General features: G+C 36.3%; 1 protein-coding gene across 12 annotated transcripts in view; it reads left to right on the top strand.

The window, feature by feature from the left end:
- The window catches only part of eml1 (EMAP like 1), a 47,928-nt gene that overhangs the window by 6,459 nt on the left and 21,583 nt on the right, over window positions 1-19,886 (top strand). For 6 of the 12 annotated variants that reach the window (XM_043263664.1, XM_043263663.1, XM_043263662.1 and 3 more), the window contains exons 2-3: window positions 19,263-19,445; window positions 19,728-19,781. In XM_043263664.1, the coding sequence (XP_043119599.1) occupies window positions 19,263-19,445; window positions 19,728-19,781 (237 nt within the window). Of the gene's footprint in view, window positions 1-2,271; window positions 2,970-9,039; window positions 9,232-19,262; window positions 19,446-19,727; window positions 19,782-19,886 lie in introns of those variants that run through there. The other 6 variants (XM_043263669.1, XM_043263671.1, XM_043263665.1 and 3 more) reach the window with 4 other exon arrangements.

The raw sequence follows: 19,886 nt of genomic DNA, 5'->3' as shown, positions 1-19,886 counted from the left end.
ACAATTAATCTAAAACATTAACAAAACTATTTTTTTATTTTATTTTATAAATGTGTATAATGACTTAAACACATGAAGGTGAGGCAGCTAGACCCGACCAGACAGCTAATAAATGTAAATCACTATTGTAGGCTTACCATCATGATTCAGGACAAGACAAAACATTTTTGACCACTATATATTGTTAAACACTAAAAGCACTAAAAATTAAAACAATTAAACTGTATATGCTAAATATTGATCGTATTTAATTGCATTATAAAATATAAAGTATTATACAGTAACGCATATATGTAACTAGTGCAATGGCATTAAAAATGCAAACGGAATATGATAACAATTAGTCTACATGATCAAAGGTCCTTTTTAATAATTTCGGAGGAAGAGACATCATGTAAAAACTGGATGGCTGCCTTCTGGGGCTAATCCTTGATTTGATCTTTAGCAGGACAGACAGAAGTGTCCGTGTCAGCACTGTTATGGGGCCTAAGAATAAACACTATAGGTTCTCTGATGCCAGATTCAAGCAGCACTGCTGGCCTCGGGACAAGAGAGAGAAAGAGACACACCAGTGAGACATGAAAATGTCTCATCATCCACCCCTCGGATCATTTAATTTTTTTTGGCTTCTGAGGTAAAGCCATGGCCAAATTGGACACAGAAACCCCAGAAATCCAATTTAACACAGCTCTCTTCCACTTGCCATCATTTGAGGTAGGGGGATGGGGTCAGAGGAATAATCTTTAAAGAGGCTCTTGCAGCTTTTATATGCTTTTTTTTTTTGTTTTGTCTGTTTGAAGATGTGTAAATATAGGCCACGCCGTCATTCTTATGCATATTCTACCGTATGCGCGTGACTCTTGAATAATTTAAAGAGGTTTTCCCCTGACGACCCACAGTCAAAACTGAGACACACTCTCATTCTCTTTCTGCCAACCTTGGTTTCTCTTTGATGGTCGTCCAGACTGCTTTGTCTGTCTGAAGGCAGATAAGGGTTGAATAGTCGGTGTTTAGCTCTGATTTTTACTCTAAAAGCTTGTTTGTATTATGGAATAAAGAGTGGAAAGTGAGGTCATGTATTGTGTCTCATATGTGGAAAAGTCCCCAAAAACCTTCCTCCTCTTGTGGAAAGCACTGCTTTATTTCTTTATGATCTGCAGTGTTGGGGTAACTTACAAGAAGTTTCAGATGGTATGGCAGCAGCTTTTTAAAACAGACTAGCAGTATAGCTATTTTTTTTATTATTGTGGTGTAGCATGACAGTATGCAAGAGTATGTCAAGAGTATGTTTGTTGCCTTGCATTTACAGCTGAGTGAACTGGGAAAATAATCAAACATATCGGTTACGCTTTATTTTAATGTGCCCTTTCTTGTTACAGTTTAATTGTACATAGTAACATAATAAGTACTGAGTGATATTGATTAACTACTTGCATGTAGTTATGCATAATATATTGTTATTATAATAGTAAGTACATGTAACGTGTAACAAGGACACCTTAAAATGAAGTGTTACCACAATACCTACTTCATAAGAAGCGTTTGCAAATCTGATTTATTTTAGTGAATTTGTTTAAATAGGTTATTATTTAAATGAGTTGATTAGAAAAAAAAATAGTTCACCTGTTTAATCATATATATATTCTTGGATAAATAGAAAGAGCACAAATTATTCGATTTTTTTTAAATCAATTTATAACATTCAAATTTTTTTTTTTTTGCAATTAATACTTTAATTTAGAATGTTATAAATTGATTTTAAAAAATTCTAATAATTTGTGCTCTTTCTATTTATCCAAGAATCCTGAAAAAATGCAGGGTTTACAAAAAGCAGCGCAGCATCTTTTTTCAACATTGATAATAATAAGAGAAATAATTAGTACATTAAAATGATTTCGAAATAATTATGTAACACTGAAGAAGAAGTAATATCTTGCCAACACTAAATAACTTTTTCAAATATCTATTAATTTAAATAACATAAATTTTAAACTGTATAACTTTTCACATTACTCCTACATTTACTGTGTTATTAATCAAATAAATGCAGACATGTTTAGTATAAGAGATTATTTGAAAAGCATTTTTAAAAATCTTACTGAGCCCAAATTTTTTAATGATAGTGTAGATGTGTTTGTTTTGGTGATTGTTTATTTTTGAACGTGTTTCACCATACAGCGCCTTTCCTGCTTCCATGATTTCATTGAAGCTTAGACTATGGAAGCTTAGCCTCAGCCACAAACAATCATAATCCTCTTTACTCCAGTGTGTAGTTTAAGTACAAATACATTCTGAATCGGCGTGTAAAAACACACAAAACACCCTTAATCGATAGCAGCCCTTTGCCAAATCTAAATATCAACTTGTTTCTATTTTAGGGCACCTCTAATGCAGCAAAGTCATCTTTTCTTGCTTAATTTCTCCAGCACTCTTTCCTATAGCGTCAGAGTTGAGTCTCAGTCAGCTGGAGGGGGAGGGGTTATGTTTTGAGAGAAGCCCCGCCTCCTGCGCTCCGATTGGCCCGTTCCCCGCTGTCAGACCGGGACTCACAGACGAGTGTCCTCGACGTTACACAAACACTCACACACTCCCCGCACTCGCACACACTCCTCTGAGAGCTCAAGCCCCGGACCGGCTCGTTCATCTTCTGGAGATCTCACGCAGGACCAGGGAAGAAAAAGGGCTCGAGAAGACAAGCATTTCACAACTTCGGAAAATATTTTCGCTCTCTTGTTTTGGAGTCCCGTTCAAGGAGAGCGCGCGTGAATGGGTTGTCATGGTGACTGACACCGGCGGGCTGACCCTAGAAGAAGACTGGATGTTGAATGGACAGAGAGCTGCAGTGGCCAGCCAGCGAAAGTAACAGGGAGTTATCGGAGAAAGAGAAGAAGGGAGGAAGAGAATGGAGGACGGCTTCTCCAGCTACAGCAGTCTCTACGACACATCCTCACTGCTGCAGTTCTGCAACGGTAAACCAATCACGTTTTCTGTCTTTAGCTTGAGAACTTGTCCGCTTTATGATGCACATGTTCGGGTAAACATGTTGCCTCAGCTGGACAGTTATACCTCAGTCGACGCGCTTAACCTTCGTGACCTTCTTCAGTCCCTCAACTTTGAGAAAGTTTGCTATTCCTGTCTGTGACGGATCCCGTTGAAAGGATTTGGCAGTAGTTGACACTAAGATGCTCACCGAAGCAGGTGTTTTTCTAGAGAGGCGTCTCCCAGGTGTCATGTTTTTCAGGTTCTCGCAGTGTTCAGGCGAAGCGTTTTTGTCATTCCCGAGATTGAAGATGTTTGATGTTGTTTTCAGGCAGACGTGTCCGAAACAATGCGGAGGAAAAAGTCTCTTGCGCCTTTGTTACGTCAGACCGCTCTCCACCGAAAACGAAACGCTTTCTGACGGGCTGGGGAACGAGGATGTTGTTTTTGATTTGTAGGGGTGTTTTGTTGTTCTGCCATCCAGATTGCGATCTGTAGTCATGTGTGTGCACGCTGGCCGCTGCTTCGAGGCTTTTGGGTGAGGACTGATGATGAAAGAGGAAAAGAAGAGAGGAGTTCGGGGTGGTTAGTAAGGGATTTCCTTCTTCCAGGATGAATAGGAGTGCGTGTCACTGTTCTGTCAAACACCATTAATCTCTTGCATGAAGAAACCTCGTGTGGCATCACAGCGCTAGAAAAAGCCGTGTGAAGTTCTCCCTGCTCTTGTGTGTGATGTGATGCTGCGCTGCGTTAAACCTTTTATTCAACTGTAGTTTATTACAGCCTTTATTGGTGATCTATATTGAAAAAATGTAAAGAATCGAAGTACATTTTACAGTTATTTACACAGAACGGCCAAGTAACACATTAAAATAAATATGAAATTTTGTAAGACTGAAGGAATGTTTTCTTGTAGAACATACTTCAATAATCATTGATCTGTCTTATGAGGAAAAAGTAAGTCTCCTTTTACTGTAAGTCAACATTCTCTCTTATAATTCAGTTTTTTTCTAGACAGTATTTTGGTGTCATATATATTTTGAGAGATTAAAAATTTATTATAAATATTATGTTATTATTATAAAATTACTATTTAACAGCAATCGTAACATAAAACATTAAATTATTATTCATTATAAAATGGTTTAAATTATTAGTGATTTAAAAGATGCATGCATAACTAAATATAACATTTAATTTGAACATATATATATATATATATATATATATATATATATATATATATATATATATATTTATATATATATATATATATATATACGTATATAAGTATATATATATATGTACGATTGTTGTTAAATAGTAATTTTATTATAATAACGTAATATTTATAATAAAATAATTTGTAATGTTGTGATGACTGAATTTACCTAAAAATGCATTTAAAGCCATTAAAATGATTGGTTTCAGTTTTTAGTATTTTGTTTATTTATTTACTTTCTTTTTTAATATAGACCATGTATCGGTTATCAGCCATAACATGAAAATAATCAGCTTATCAGTATTGACCAGAATTTTGCATGCCTAGAGCGTTCACTTCATAATCTCCTTTAAAGTTCATTTTGAAAATCCAACATTAGAGTGATATTTGTTTCTGGGGTCATGCGGCGTAGCTGCATATCTGCCATGTGAGCACTTGGGTGGCTAATGAGATCACCAGAGGTTACTGACTTGTGTTTACACCGAAGTTATGATATGATTGTACGGTTGTGGTGTAATCTTCTCTTTCATCATCTTGGCGGTCATGCAGACTATCAGACGTTTTCTATATAGAAGGCCTCACGCCTCAGTTACACTTCTAAACATCTTGTTTTACAAGTTCTTAAATGAAAAAGACAGTCTCTCTGCTTTTGTGCATCCACTCTGTTCAGCTGAGCTGCTGTGACGGCTGGCCTGTATTCTGGCTTGTCAGGCGTCAGCGTAGGACTGTGGGTAATTGAATGAGGGTGTTCTGGAGAGCGCTGCGGTGAGGTCATCTGGCAGTACAGTGCTCAGCTGAAGCTTTGGATCTGAAGTCATCTCTTCTTAAACGCTTCACGAGTTACTGATCGGCAAACCTCACTTTTGTAGGGATACTCGGCCCGAAAATCCATTTCCTAGGCTGATTTTAGATGCATTTCACCTTTATTTAAAGTGCTGCCAATCTCAGGCTCATCTGCATATGGTTTTCTAAAGGAAAGGTCAGTCTCTTAAAGGGATAGTTCAGCCAAAAATTTATATTGTGAAGGCATGAGTTTATTTTGCCTCCATAATACTTCAGGAAATTACCAAAAATGATGATGGTCACATTTTGGGTAAATGAAAACTGTCATTTAAAGTCAATCTTAAAGGAACAAACCACTCATTGTCCAACTCCAAAAAAGTTGACTTTTAGCACTTTTAGCATAGCATAGATCATTTCAATTTCTGATCAATTTGAAAAAGTGCTAAATTTAAAAAATTAAAAAAGGATTAAAAAACGGTAAACCTCAATTTTTTACCTGTAAGAGTTGAAACTATTTTGAAAAAAGGTTGTGTGTTCCTTTAAAGGGTTAGCTCACAAAAAAAAAAAAAAATCTATATTTATTCGTCATGATATTTTAAACCATTAAACACAATATAAAAGATGTCTCCCTATCCATGTGTACCTTGAAAGTCAGTAGGATTCATTGTTTTGGCTTCCTTTGGGGTCGTATTGACAAAAACTGCTAAAACATTCAAAATAACTTATTTTGTGCTTGACGAAAGAGAAACATTTTTAAGATCAACCTTTTCATTCAGCCAAAACATTAGCATCATCTTAGTTATTTCCTCAAGGATTCTGAAAAATAATCTCGGATTAGGACAAAAAATATAAAAGACGATATAAAGATATTTTGAAAAACGTCCATACAATGAAAGTCATTTGGTTTTAGTGTCGTTTGGCCCCCTTTGACTTTCGTTGTATTGATAAAAAACGGTTGAAACATTCAAAATATCTTCTTCTGTTCTCCAGGTTTGGAAGGACACGAGGATGAGCGAAGTGATCTAATCCTTTAAGACCGACCTTTACATAATTGTTTTCATTCAGCCAAAACGTGACCATCATCTTGGTTATTTCCTGATGGATTCTGGAGAGAAAATAACCTGATGTCCTTACTCAAATTAAACATTGGCGGTGAGTTCTGGCAAAGGGAGTAACAGGATATCTGGTTTTCTGGCATCTAAACGTCTACCAGACGTCTCAGTCTTTCTGACTGCTGTTGTCTCATTCAGCCGCCGCTGCCAGAGAAGCGTTCTTGGCACTCGGCTCTCACTTCTTATTGGCTGTCCTTTGAGCCACCGATGGATGCATGTGCAACAGGATTAGGATTAAAGACCTGCTCACGTTACCGACCGAACCAGACGAGAAAAACGAAAGTGAGCGAGAATGCATGTCATGAACAAAAGCTTCCACTCGTCTCTACACTTGACCTCTCCACGACCTTAGCGGCAATTCTAAGGCAAGTCAGTTGGAAGACATCGTTTATTCGGTGTTTACTCATTGACCTTACAAGGCTGTCATTTGAATTTGGAGGTAAATATTGATATACAGAAAATAACTCTTCCAGGGCTGTCGATTCGTTCAAAGCTAGACATCGATTTCCTTTAGTATTACGGCTCTTGTGCTGTTATTTATTGAGCTCCGCTCTCATAAAAAAATGCAGACTGAGGGATAAAGCTAGTCTTCCTCTAAATGGCTGATATTGACACAGCCGTTGTTTGTCTGTTATGTGACAGACCCCAGATGACTTGCACTGGCTCTTTATCTGGCACTCTCTCCCATTACGTTACTGATAACAATTCTGAAACCATCATCTGCGCAGGCCTTCTATATCTAAGAAGGGCTACTCTCTCTCTTTCTCACTCACTCTCCGGCGTGTTTTTTTTCTAAAAACCATTCAAAAGTTTGGGGTCAGAAAGCGGTTTTTAACATGTATATGCCTTCGCTGCATTTTTTTGATCAAATATACAGTAGAAACAGTAATATTGTAAAGTATTGCTAAAATTTTTTATTTTTATATTTTAAAATGCAATCCATTTCCGTGGCAAAGTTGATTTTTTTTTCAGCATCTTCAGTATCCTTTAGAGATCATTTTAACATCTGGATTCGGGAACATTTTGGATTATTATCAATGATAAAAACGCTTGGGCTGCCTAATATTTTGTGGAATATGCAATACATTTTTTCAGGATTATTTGATAAATAGAAAGCTAAAAACAGTAAGTATTTTAAAATATTTATAATACTTTAAAAGCTTGTGAAACCAAAAATAAATAATTTCCTATGGCAGTCGATTTTGTTTTCAGATTAAAAAAAAAATAAAGTTGGTTTTACAATTGCTTTACAATTTACTTTATTTCTTAATTATGATTTTATATATCAGTTTTTATATCTCATTTGCAAATAAAAATGTCTAGAATTGTTACTTGTAAATGGTGATTTCTTACCACACCAAAAAATGTGATTATTTGTAAGTTTTTTAAGTTTATTTTATAATTACCTTTTTAATTTTTCTCTTTTGAGGCAGGAGCTTGCTTCCATGATTTCCAGACCTACAGACTTACACTCACGAAACTTCACTGTAACTTACCAAAAGATGTTTTGCTTTTTAGCCATAAGCAGTGCAGGGTTCAAGGTGTCAGCGACATATCTGAAGCATGTTCCGCTGAAGGCATAGTATTGTGCTATTTTTGTACATTAAGGAGGTTTTTGGAATATTCCACTCGCTCGTTCACTCTCAAGGGCTTCCAAAACAAAGAGGCCTTTGTGGGGGTGTCAAGCAGACAGGATTATTCAAATTTTGCTTCAAAATATGCTAATGCTTTGCCATGGCAAAAACATGGTGCGTGTCTTTCATATACTGTGTGTTTTGTGGACCAGAATAAGTCTAACCAAAAGGCTTATTTAGATTTCATACTTGAATTTTTCAGTATTTTTTTACTGTTTGAGTGTCCATTATCCAATGGACATTTTTGAACTGTAAGCGCACCGCTGGGAAATCAGATGTGAGAGCCATAGCAAGCCTTTTCCCGCTTACTTTTGTTCAGAGCAGATTATGCTGTGAAGCAGAAGCGTATCTGGTGAATAAACATATTTCAGTGCTATTTTAGTGTTTCTCTAAACTATTAGTATTTATGAATTTGAATGAGCTTTTATTTTAAATATAGTCATTTATATGCTTGTGATTTTTACTTGTTCTGTTTCTTAATATTCCTATTTATTTCATTTTTAGTTTAGGTTTTAAATTTAAGTTTAATTCAGGAATAATCCTATTTTCAAAAATGTAGGTTTTAAAATGTATGTTTTATTTAATTTCTCACTTCATTTCAGTTAACAGTTGCTACTGTACATTTTTTTACGATTTTTATTTTAATTGAAGTTTTAGTATTTTTACGTGCTTGTAATTTTTATAAATGTTTTTAATATTTCCATTTAGCATTATTTTAGTTTAGTTTTAGTACTTCCTCTTGTATTTAGAAAGAAACATTTCTAATATATATATATATATATATATATATATATATATATATATATATATATATATATATATATATATATTTTTTTTTTTTTAATTATTATTTATTTTTATTTATTATTATTATTATTTATTTTTTATAATGTTTTATTTATTTTTTTTTCATTTTTAAGAAAAAGTTTTTTTATTTATTATTGTTTTTTCATTTGGATTATTTTGTTTAAGTTAAGGAAAAATATTGAAAAAAGTGGTTCATTTTAGCATTAGATTTAGTTAACAATAGGAACACTGACACACTTTCTCTTTTCCATCAGCTCAGTTGTGCTGCGCCGGGGCTTGACATATGATTTTCCGCATGTAACATCCAGTGTCATTAGCGCACAGCATCCGCAAACCCACCCAAAGAACAACACTTCAGTTTATTTAAAACACCCACCCACCCACTGTTCTGGGCTGTTTGTTATATGTGTGCACAATGCCCTGGGTTCTGAAGGAGAAGAAAGCCCTGGCTTTCACACACGCTGAAAAGAGCATTGTGTCAGAAGCGGGAAAGCGGAGCCAGCCGTGAGTTAATGCTGCCCTACTTTTCTCCTGCTCTGTGACTCAGACCCTCTGCGACTCCTTCGAAATCCTCAGTCTCCTTCTTCCCTGCCTCGTTTGCCACCAGAGCTCCCCGCCGTTTGTGCCATTTCTCAGGAGAGCATGAGTCAGCACAGCCCGCAGTTTCTGCTCTATTCCAGCGTGCCTTTCCCAGGTCGGTTTTGTCTTCTCATCTCTATGGTGACTGAAAGGGTCTGTCACTGGGTGGGTCCCGTGAACAGAGGCCCTGGCTGATTAAACATGGAGACAGATAAGTGTTTTGTTGTTTGGAGAGTTGTGTGTGCTGTTCCTCGCTGTAAGGTCACCTGTGACTGAGCGAGTGGGCTTTCTTCATCGATTAGTGTGTCAAAATGGATTTCAAGAAGCATGTGGGTGGGGTGGGGAGCATGACATGATGTGTAGCTTCATTCTTTATATCATCTGTGAGTGTGTTTTGTTGTCCGGAAAGGTGTCATTATCAGCAAGGCTCTCCAGACATGCTAAAACACGCAACATTAGTTTATTATTTTACCTAAATTATTAAATAGATCATTTACCACATTTCTGGCTTTATTTTTGTAGTATAATTATTTACTTGTCCTTGTTTCTTTCCAAACCTTTTATTATTATTTTAATTTGTTTAAAACATTTTTGGTGGGACGTAAATAGAGACATTTTGAAGAATGCTCCTGCTGCTCTTGAAAGTGAGTGACCAAGAAACTTTAAGCTTCAAAAAATGACAAAAAATAAAATGAAAGCAGTCCATATCACTTATACACTATATTCTAACTCTTTTTATGCTGTACAGTAAATGTCAGCGAACTGAGTAAAATACTCAATAAAAATAACAATATAACAATAAAAAATACAATATAGCTCATTCATTTTATTCAGCTCAGATGCACTGAATTGAAGAAAGTGATCTTTAACACATTTATAATGTTACAAAAAGATTTATTTTTTAAATAATTGCTGTTCTTTTGAACTTCTTTTGAAGAATCATGAAAAAGATCACTATTTCCCTAAAAATATTTAGCAACAACTGTTTTTAAACATTTATTTTAATAATTATGATTTCTGAAGGTTTATGTGACTGTGACAACTGGTAAAGATATAGCTACTCACAACTTTTCTTACTGACTGGTTTATTTAGTTATTTATTATTGTTATAATAAATAATATCGTTTATATTCTGTACATCAAATTTCTGCTTGTTCTGCTCATATTTCCTAAAAAACTTTATAGTAATATTTGAGAAAAAATACATTAAACTTCTATACAACATCTCTGGCCGCACAGCTCATTTGTAGGACAACAAAATTTGTCTGTTTTTGATCCCAAAACAACACAGAGGCTCTGTTCTCAGCAGTCTCATGAACCCATACATCAGAGCGTGTTAAGTCTGTGCACTTTCTCCCGGAGCACAGGGATAACCGCTGATCAGGATCGGCTCAGTATCCCTTTAATCCTCTCTTAGCCCGACTACTTCCTGCATCCCAACAGCGAGGCTTGGGGCTAAAATACCCCCCTTTGTTGGTTTCTTGCCAGTGAGCAGGGTGGTAGTGGGGGGTGGAATACACCCTTCCTCTACGGTTCACACGAAGTTGTTTTCTCTGCCTCCGTGGCTGCCTGGAGGAGATTAACAGGGAACAACACTGCAGGCATCTCCGCATCACTTGTCACTGGCTCGGTCCTGTCTGGAGTCTCTCCGTGGGGATGGAGGCTGGCGTGATTAATCAACACACGCGTAAACACACATGTAGCTTCTGCTGCCTGTCTTACACGTGCTGGTGAGGTGCTGGCAGCTTGCTCTCGGCTTTGTGAGAGAGCAGGAGAAAGATGCAAAAAGATGCACACTAATACATCCCAAGAAGCCACTTGGCAGACCCGTGTGTCCTCTGTGTCCTCATTTTATAATTCCCAACATACTCTCATTAGCGGTGCTTGCTTAGGGGGCCTTTCGCATAGGACACGTTCTCGGATCCGGGGGCTTTGTTTTTCATTTTAAAATCAAATTTACCTTGGTTTTCTACACTAAATAGAGCTTAACCATGGTCTTTGTAGTGAAAATGTTGTTTATTCAAATGATAAACAATACTTTTACTATACTGTTACTACACTTTTACTATAATAAGATCGTTGTTGATTTTTTTAATATGCTATGTGACACTCTGAGCACCCTGGCCACCATATAGCAACACAAAACAGAACACTCTAGCAACCACATAGTATCACATAATAACATTTATAGCGTGTGTGCGCTGGACAGACACAACAGGTGTCACTCCATGCTGTGCTGCGACATTTAAAGTCTGTCTACACTGGATGATACAAATGGGCAGCCCTGCTAAAAAAAACGAAACAATAGAAGCCCAATAAAACCATCACAGAAATTGAAAGGTTTCCATTAAAATACCATTATGAACCCATTCACTTTTTTCCAGTAATACCATTGCGAAATTTCTTTTTGTAGTGAGTTCTGGGCACTTCTCCAATAGGATTTAACATCCCACCAGTAGAATCCATCACATACCAGTAGACACCATTAGGCCGTGTTCACAGTTTACACCTTCTCTGACAAGAAAAAGTTGACGAGTGCTTTTCTAGAAAAAAATACAAAACGCTGGCAGCATCTGTTACAAAAAAGCAGCCGAGAGCATCTTTTGTTGCTATAGCAACCGCTGCAATAGTAGCCTAGCGTGGTGTGCTGCAGAAATGTCAAGAAAGCCTAAAAAGTTGGCTCTTTTGGTTTTTGAAGTTAACAGGGAAGATAATGTCGATTCACAACAACATTCCTTGATCTCTGAGAATAGTACGATCAGTTTATCTATTGCCAGCTACTCCATTTTTTCTTGTTGTTATGGAAACTACAGATTTTGCTACTCGCTTGGTCATTGGTCAACTGTCAAAAGGGCGCTTGATGTAAGAACATTTTTTTGTTTTGTTTTTAAGTTGAACTTTTTTCAACTAGAAAAAATTCTCTGAGATGCAGAAAAAGACACCAGCAGTGGATTTTTTGAAAACACGGTTTACTCCATATGATGTAAAACAGACGCTGACAGCTTTACAAAAAAGATGTGCAACATGCAAAAACATGGCAATTAAAATCTAAAACATTATAGCATTTTATTATGATAGCGTTCTCATATATAATGACAGTCCCAATCATAGTTTATTCATTAATATTGTGCATTGTTGTTTGTCCTGCTCACTCTGCACGCTGAAGAGATAATCACCTTACAATGAAGCTTTACAAGAGTATATATGTATATACACCAGCTGTTTTAGAATCACTTGTACCCTACATGATTGAAAAAAAATCCAGTCTTTCACTGTGTCAGCTTGAGTCTTGTTAAAGGTTTAAATCCCCACCGCAAAGATGCTCTCAGTCATGATTTATGGAAAGTGAAACTTAAATTTATAGGGGTGGTTGAATTTATTCACACACGCTGAAATATTTATTTGAAGCTTCTTTCTTTTCAGATTAACATACAAATAGACTGTATAAATACAAATAGACTGCCAGTTTTCTACAGTAAGTAGAAGTGCTATAGTAAGTGCTATGTGCTATTAAACATTGTTCACCCCCATATAGCCAAAAAATAGCATAATCATAACACCCCATGAATATTTAAAGCATCAAATCATCATCTATTTGGGGTCACTCCAAATAAAATCAGTTTTGTCAATCAGTGAGAGACTACAACAGCCTCTGGTTCAAAGGTCATGTTTGACCGTTCTGACATGATGACCGGTATAGCAGGCCATAGAAACAGCCTCTAAGAGGGCATCTTCAACTGCATTGTGAAATGCTAAAAACACTCACAACACTTTAGCAAACACATTGTTTCTTGCTGGCAGACACTCACAACACCCTAAATACAGGATGTGGTGATAAGACATAGTCAATCTCCACTGATACTTACTATTCAGAAAGTGTCAAAATCTAGTCAATAATGTTGACATGTGAATATTAAGTCTCAATTATAAAACCCTAACGAAGGATTTTAAATCAGAATGGAGAAAGGCATTGGCTTTAATAGGTTGATTACAGCTTGACCTGAAGGTGGATTTTGCTGAGGTAAAGTGGATTGAAGCTCTGTCTCTCTCTCTCTTGGGAGCAGTTTGGCTTCTGCTGATCACCTCTTCCCTGCTTTCTCTCTTTCTCCTGTTCATTCCATGCCAGAGGTCACGGGTGAGGTCTCTGGGATGATCTCATGCGACTATTTTTAACTCCTCTAAGTCCTATTTACTGAAGGCCATCTTTTTTCCTCATTATGTACCTGTAATCTGGCAGATAGCTTGGCTGCACACTGTTCTCTTGCTTCGTTTGGGACTCTGCTGGATTATATAATGGTCCAGTCACCCTCTCTGAATCACTGACACCTCGAGACAGCACACTGTTTTACTATGACCAGATGGGTCCGCAGTGTACTGACCTTGGATCCGTGACCTCAGATTCCAAAAACAAAGCGGTTGGGAAAGCAAGCGGTTGTAATCCTCTTAAAGCACAAACAAACCTTTTACTCACTTTCTTTGAGAGATCCTCCCTGCGTCTCTCAGCGTGAACTCTTTATGTAAGAGGCCAATCTCAAAGGCCAATTGGTTGATGAGAATGGTTTGAGAAAAGCTCTGGGAGGATTCACTTTGATACTCGCTGAGAACAGATGCATTTTGTTTACACAATAGCGCTGTTACAAAAGCAGGTGAGCTGCCCAATGTGGCAAAAATATATATTTTAAAATATGTAGTATTATTATGTATTGCTTTTATTTTATTTAGCTCCTATTTTTTCCCAATTTTTCTAAATAGATTTTACAAGATTATATTTATATATATTGTTGCTAAGCTACCTATTAATATTCTTAAGCATAAAAATTCATTATTTTTTTGTATTTTCTATTTACAGCGTGCTCATTTTTAATCTGTACTCATAATAACCTCATTCTGAATGCTAAGAATATTGTTTTTATGCCCCTTGTTTAGTTTTCTTATTTGTGAGGTTGCATTAGTGAAACAGCAAAATTTCAAAGATCAAAAAGCCCGCTGTCAGTACTGTAGTGAAGAGTTTGTGGGTACAGCTTGCACCGTTGCAAAATCTGCGTGAGTAAATCTGTCACGCTTGTGCGAAATTCATGATTGTATGGATTCCTTTTAAAGTGACTGGATTTCAGCCACAATAAAATGCTGAACAATGGAAAATGCGCCCTCACCTTTAGAAATCTGCAGTGTAATTTTCATTACGCTGCAGCTCTGTAGAGCATGATATGGGATATTCCAGATTTTCCTTCATTTTAAGGGGAAACAAGCCTCCAAAGTAAAGGAACATGATCACATTCACTGTCAGCGTAATGATAATCCTTACAAATCTTAGCACCCTGCTGCTGCTGAGACTCATTTCTGGGCAGATACAGGGTTTGAGTGAGTCAGCTAGTTGGTTCAGACTCAGAGAGAGAGCAGAGATGCATTATTAATCAGCCCCAGCGCTTTGAGGGAGACATTAAAGAGAGTCCGTTTTGCTTTGATAATCCACCAACACTTTCTACCCTGCCCTTCTGTCTTTTATGTAGCTTTATGCTAGCTCATTATTTAAGGATTTAAAGCATTACGTTTCTTATTGTGAAATTTTATTTGTAACTTTAGATTCTTGATTTTAGTTATTTTAAAATCAAAATGTCGTCAACATTAACTCAAACATTTTTGGAACTGTTAAATGTATTTGTTCAACACATTTGCTTAATCTGACAATTTCTGATTTAATAATTTAGGACAACGGTTTAATTTTTTTGTTCTTTATTTCATGATGACCAACAAGTAGCAATCAGTACCATTAAGCAATTAGTTTTCATTCAACATTTGCATATCTTGCGGCTATAAGCCTGCACCTCCTGGACTGTCACCTACAGCTTGGATTGATGCACTGAATTTCTTACAGCATGGATGCATTGAAATTCTTTGCAGTGGATTTAAAGCAGCGAATGAATGTCTGCTTTTAGTCAGGCCAATAGGTCAGGAATTGCACTTCAGTTTCAATCTCATTTTATGTGCTTTTTGGTGGCCATGCTGTCTGTGTGAGATCAATTCTGTCTGTCTGTCTTGGGATGAAAAAACATTCAGTATTATTAAGATGGACAGGCATTTGACTTCAGTTCATGCACTAAACTGTCTAAAACAAAATGGGATCGAGCCTCTCCTAGAGACCGTCTGAAATAAATAGACTTTAGCGGTAAAACTAACCACGTGATCATCTCAGACTACACGGCCTTATCCTGATATTAACACATTTAATCCTAAATAAAGTTTCTGAAGCTACTTTATCTTTTTTTGTTTTGTTAGCTGTTTTACTTGATTGGGCAGGTGTGAAGATTTTAAGTGCTGTTCTGTTTTTTTTTTGTCTTGATCTTCTGTCTAATCACCAGATAATAGTTATGAAAGAGCTGTTTAGTGTTTGGAGGTTAACCAACAGAAGCTAGTAGACGATCTGGTTATGATAGCGATGCTCTATCTAACAAACTGTAATTTCCAGTGGAACATGAAGCCAGAGATGGGCTGACTTCCAATCCAATCACAATGAAACAGAGCGAGATTAAATTCAGGGGAAGTGGGGGGGAGACCAAGATAGTGAGAGACAATGGCAAGGGAAGTGCATCCTCGGTCTGAGCAGTTCATTTGATTTCTGAAACGCATTAGAAGATATGGACGCCTGCCAATCCCTCTGCTTTAACAAAACGAACAGCAACAAGAATTGCAATTTGTGTCCGTTCGTGCTGCACTGATATATTCCCACTAATGGTTTATAAGAGCATGCTCTCTGATGCTTACATGCAGTCATGCGTAGCTGAGAAGTTCAATAGAGAGCATTAGCGCTTTAGAAGGAATATAATTAAATATGTGTTTAAGCGTGTGTTTACATGCTCTATTGCTGACCATTCAGGTGTGCTTTTTTTTTTGCAGAGGGCCGTATTATTTTGTGCATTTGTCAAATGAACGGGAAGCACTTCTAGGCTATTGAGCAGATGTGACAGTCTTTCATTGTGCTGGTTATTAGCATTATGCCACCAGCGGATGCAGAACGGATGAAAACTAGGTTTGTGCTTGGAGAAAAGACAGAATAATCTCCCCATGGAGCTTTTGAAAAGATGAATCCGTGGGATGACTTCAATCAATGATTAATTTCATCCATCAAAGAGGCAATTTCTATGCAAACAGCATGATTTGCGGCTCTAATTATTAGTAGTCATTTTTTATTAGGTTTTGTCTTGGTTGAAGTGTGCGTGTGTGTGTGCAGGGATTCACGTCGCATGTTCATAATGCACTCATAAAAGGCCTCAGTGCAGTGATTAACAAAAACCTTTAGTGATCCGACAATAGAAACCTTTTGAATGTTGGGATACTGGGATGCTTTTCCCAGTGCAGAGGGCTGAGGTGTGCTGGTCTGTGCAGGTAAGTGTAAATCTAAGGGTTATCTGAATATCCTGACAGGGTGAAATAGTGTTGCATAAAGAGGCTTATCTTCAGGAGGCGATTAATCACCGCTGAACATTAATGACTATGATCGTTTTTTGCAGGGCGAGCAACTGAATTTTAAGTGGAATGGCTGGAGGCCATTAAATGCGCTGTGCTGATGCGTGTGTGTGTGTATGTGTGTGTGTGAGGGTATAATTATACAGCTCAGTTGGGGTAAGGAAACACTGAGTGATTGAATGTTTGCAGTGGAAGGTACTTATCTAAATTTCACTTTCAAAACTATCCATTTTTTATTTTGCCTGAAGCTTCCCATCTGCCAATTATTCAGGCTGATAGGACTCATAGTTGGCATTTTCATAATTCAGGTCACACTCGCTATAAATTCATATTTAAAATGGTATTATAGAATGTCAGTTTATAAATGAGACTTATTTAGTGTAAATTATTTTACACTGTTATTAATCATACACTTTTTTTTACAGTAGGGTTTAATTTGTTTTCATTAGTTAATGCATTAGGTATTAGAATCTTTAAAGCATGTTAATCTATTCTAGATTCGTGTCAATTCATAAATATACCATGGCAATTTCTGTTTCTTCATTATAGAAAAAAGGTCAATGTAATTTTGACTTCTTATCTCACTATTCTTGCAAAATATTTTAGAAAAAACTGAATTGTTAAATAAAAAAAAATTATTTTTCAACTTGCAATTTGTTTTGTTTCTTGGAATATTTACATGTACATATCTATATTCATAAAATGTATATTATATATAAATACATATAAAAAAATCTAAACAACGTATGGTTCTTAAATATATAAATGCATGTGTGTGTATTTAAAAAACAACTATATATATACTGTGTATATATATATATATATATATATATATATATATATATATGCACACATACAAACACAATAATTAACATTAATGTGTATATATATATATATATATATATATATATATATATATATATATATATATATATACTGTATGTATATATATATATATATATATATATATATATATATATATATATATATATATATATATATATATATATATATATATATATATATATATATATATATATATATATATATATATAAAATTGAACATTATCCTTGATTATTAAACCAATTTTATTAAAGTTACATTTTTAGTACATGATGACTATTATGAATGTAATAAACCTTACTGAACTTCATGATTATACCAGTCTGATTTCAAACAATGTTAAAAATGATGTGCAATGAATAAGATCCCAACAGATGTAGAGTAATTTAAAAAGTCTTTAATGACACACCCAACTAATTGAATGTCTTGCTTATAAATCTTATTGAAAAGCGCAGTAGCATGTTTTAACTGTTTTTTTTTTTATTGCTTTAATTACCAGCTGCTTCCTCTCAGTGTATAATTAATGAAGACGTTATTCTCAGGGAGGGGTTGAAAGCACTAGTTTTCATTAATGTTTCATACCACTGATTTTACAAAGCCGTCTAATCACCTAGCAAACAGTGAACTGCTCTCTGGCGTGTGTATGGGTTGTGTGTCTGAGTGAAGGAGGGAGTAACAGGAGTTTCTCTGGGTCAGCAGCTGTTAGGGAAGGGTGCCGCTAAAACCATCAGCATGTTTATATGTGATGAAGAGGGACATGTTAGGCCATCCCTCACTGACTCCTTCAAAAGCACCCCGCTGGATGAGGCTTTTGGCTTAAATTTGATGGTCACCTCTGGTGGAAATAAACTAGAACGGACTGGATTATTAAGTGGGATGTGTGATGTCAGAGATCTGCTTTGCTTGACATTTGTGAAGCTTTTTTTTACGTTCAGGCTTTTAAAAAATTGGTTTCAATTATGCCATTTAAGAACCTTTTTACTGAATTTGACATTACCGTTACCTTTTTTATTCTGCTTAATAAACTGATATAACCTTAATACAGCAACCTACTAATGTACTAAAATATATTTTCTGCCTGTATAATACACTTTTTTGAGTTTCTAAAGTTTTTTTGCCTTTACATAAGAGACAGTGATCACAATATATAGAAATATATACAAAAGGTGTGCATCGGCATACACACAAAAATGCTAAAATAGTAATACAATGTAATAGAAAATACAATTTTTCCACATTTAGACAATTTTTTTATATTTTATGAATCATTATTAATATTAATATTATTACTAGCGTATGTATGTTTTATGCGGTATGTAACACAGACAGCTAGTGGTTGAAATGGGTACTGCAAAAACAAAGGCATTCCGCCCTGAGATAAACATTTCAGAGTAGAATTACTGGCTATGGCATTATTTTTCAGAGAAACAGCTGTGTAAACACAACACTATTCCTTGACATCAATACACTGTGTTTTCTGACAGCTGGAAGAGGCAGGATTATACAGATTATAAGTGCAGTATGTAATATTGCCAGCTAGCGGCTGAAATTGGTCCTGCAATTCTGGCCCAGAATCTGCCTGAAAAACACACATTTCAGAGTAGAATTACTGGCTATATCATTATTTTTCAGAGCTATGTAACAGCAATGTAACCAAACATACATATTGATACAAACACATGTTATTTTTTAGCTTTAGTTGAGTCAAAACCTTACATACAGCACCTTTTATTAATTACAATTTAGGAAGTTCTTTGAGGCACGTATGGTGAACCCTCTTTGAAGATCCCTATTTTTTAACAGTGGTACTTCACCATTCGTGTTTTTGTGTATTGTAGATGACAGTGCCTCGGCGGCGAGCAGCATGGAGGTGACGGACCGGATCGCCTCTCTGGAGCAGCGGGTCCAGATGCAGGAGGATGAGATTCAGCTGCTCAAGTCAGCGCTAGCTGACGTGGTGAGGAGACTGAACATCTCAGAGGAGCAGCAGGCCATGCTCAACAGGAAAGGACCAACCAAAGGTACCCCACAGACCCTCAGTCACCTCATATGCTGGAAAGAGTATTTTTTTCTGCTTTGCATTCTATCTCCGCTGCTTTGCTAGAACATGTTCAGCATTTCCTTTGAGGCTCGGTGGTAAACAATTCTCCACACAACCGCCTTTGTGCCATTTCTTAGTTTTCATCTCCGTCCCACCCCTGCTCAGGCTGCAGTTTTCTCTTCTACTGCTATTCATTTCCTTTCTTCTTTACCTTCCCATTCCCTTCCCCTCAACTGTTCTCTTGTACTGTGCGCGTGTTTAGAAGCAGCAGTGAGGAGAGACTCTCCCTCCTCTGACAGCAGTGTTGGGAAGCCAGGTAGGCAGCGGTGGCTTGTGTCTCACTTGTCAAGAGTTGCTCACTAATACAAAGAGCACGGTTTAGTCACATCTCTGACTGCATGAACACAGAGGACTGAGTTTT

Source organism: Puntigrus tetrazona, chromosome 17 (assembly GCF_018831695.1).
Source record: "Puntigrus tetrazona isolate hp1 chromosome 17, ASM1883169v1, whole genome shotgun sequence".
NCBI classification, from domain to species: domain Eukaryota; kingdom Metazoa; phylum Chordata; class Actinopteri; order Cypriniformes; family Cyprinidae; genus Puntigrus; species Puntigrus tetrazona.
The sequence above is the reverse complement of the archived record's forward strand: the minus strand, read 5'-3'. Positions and strand labels throughout refer to the sequence as shown.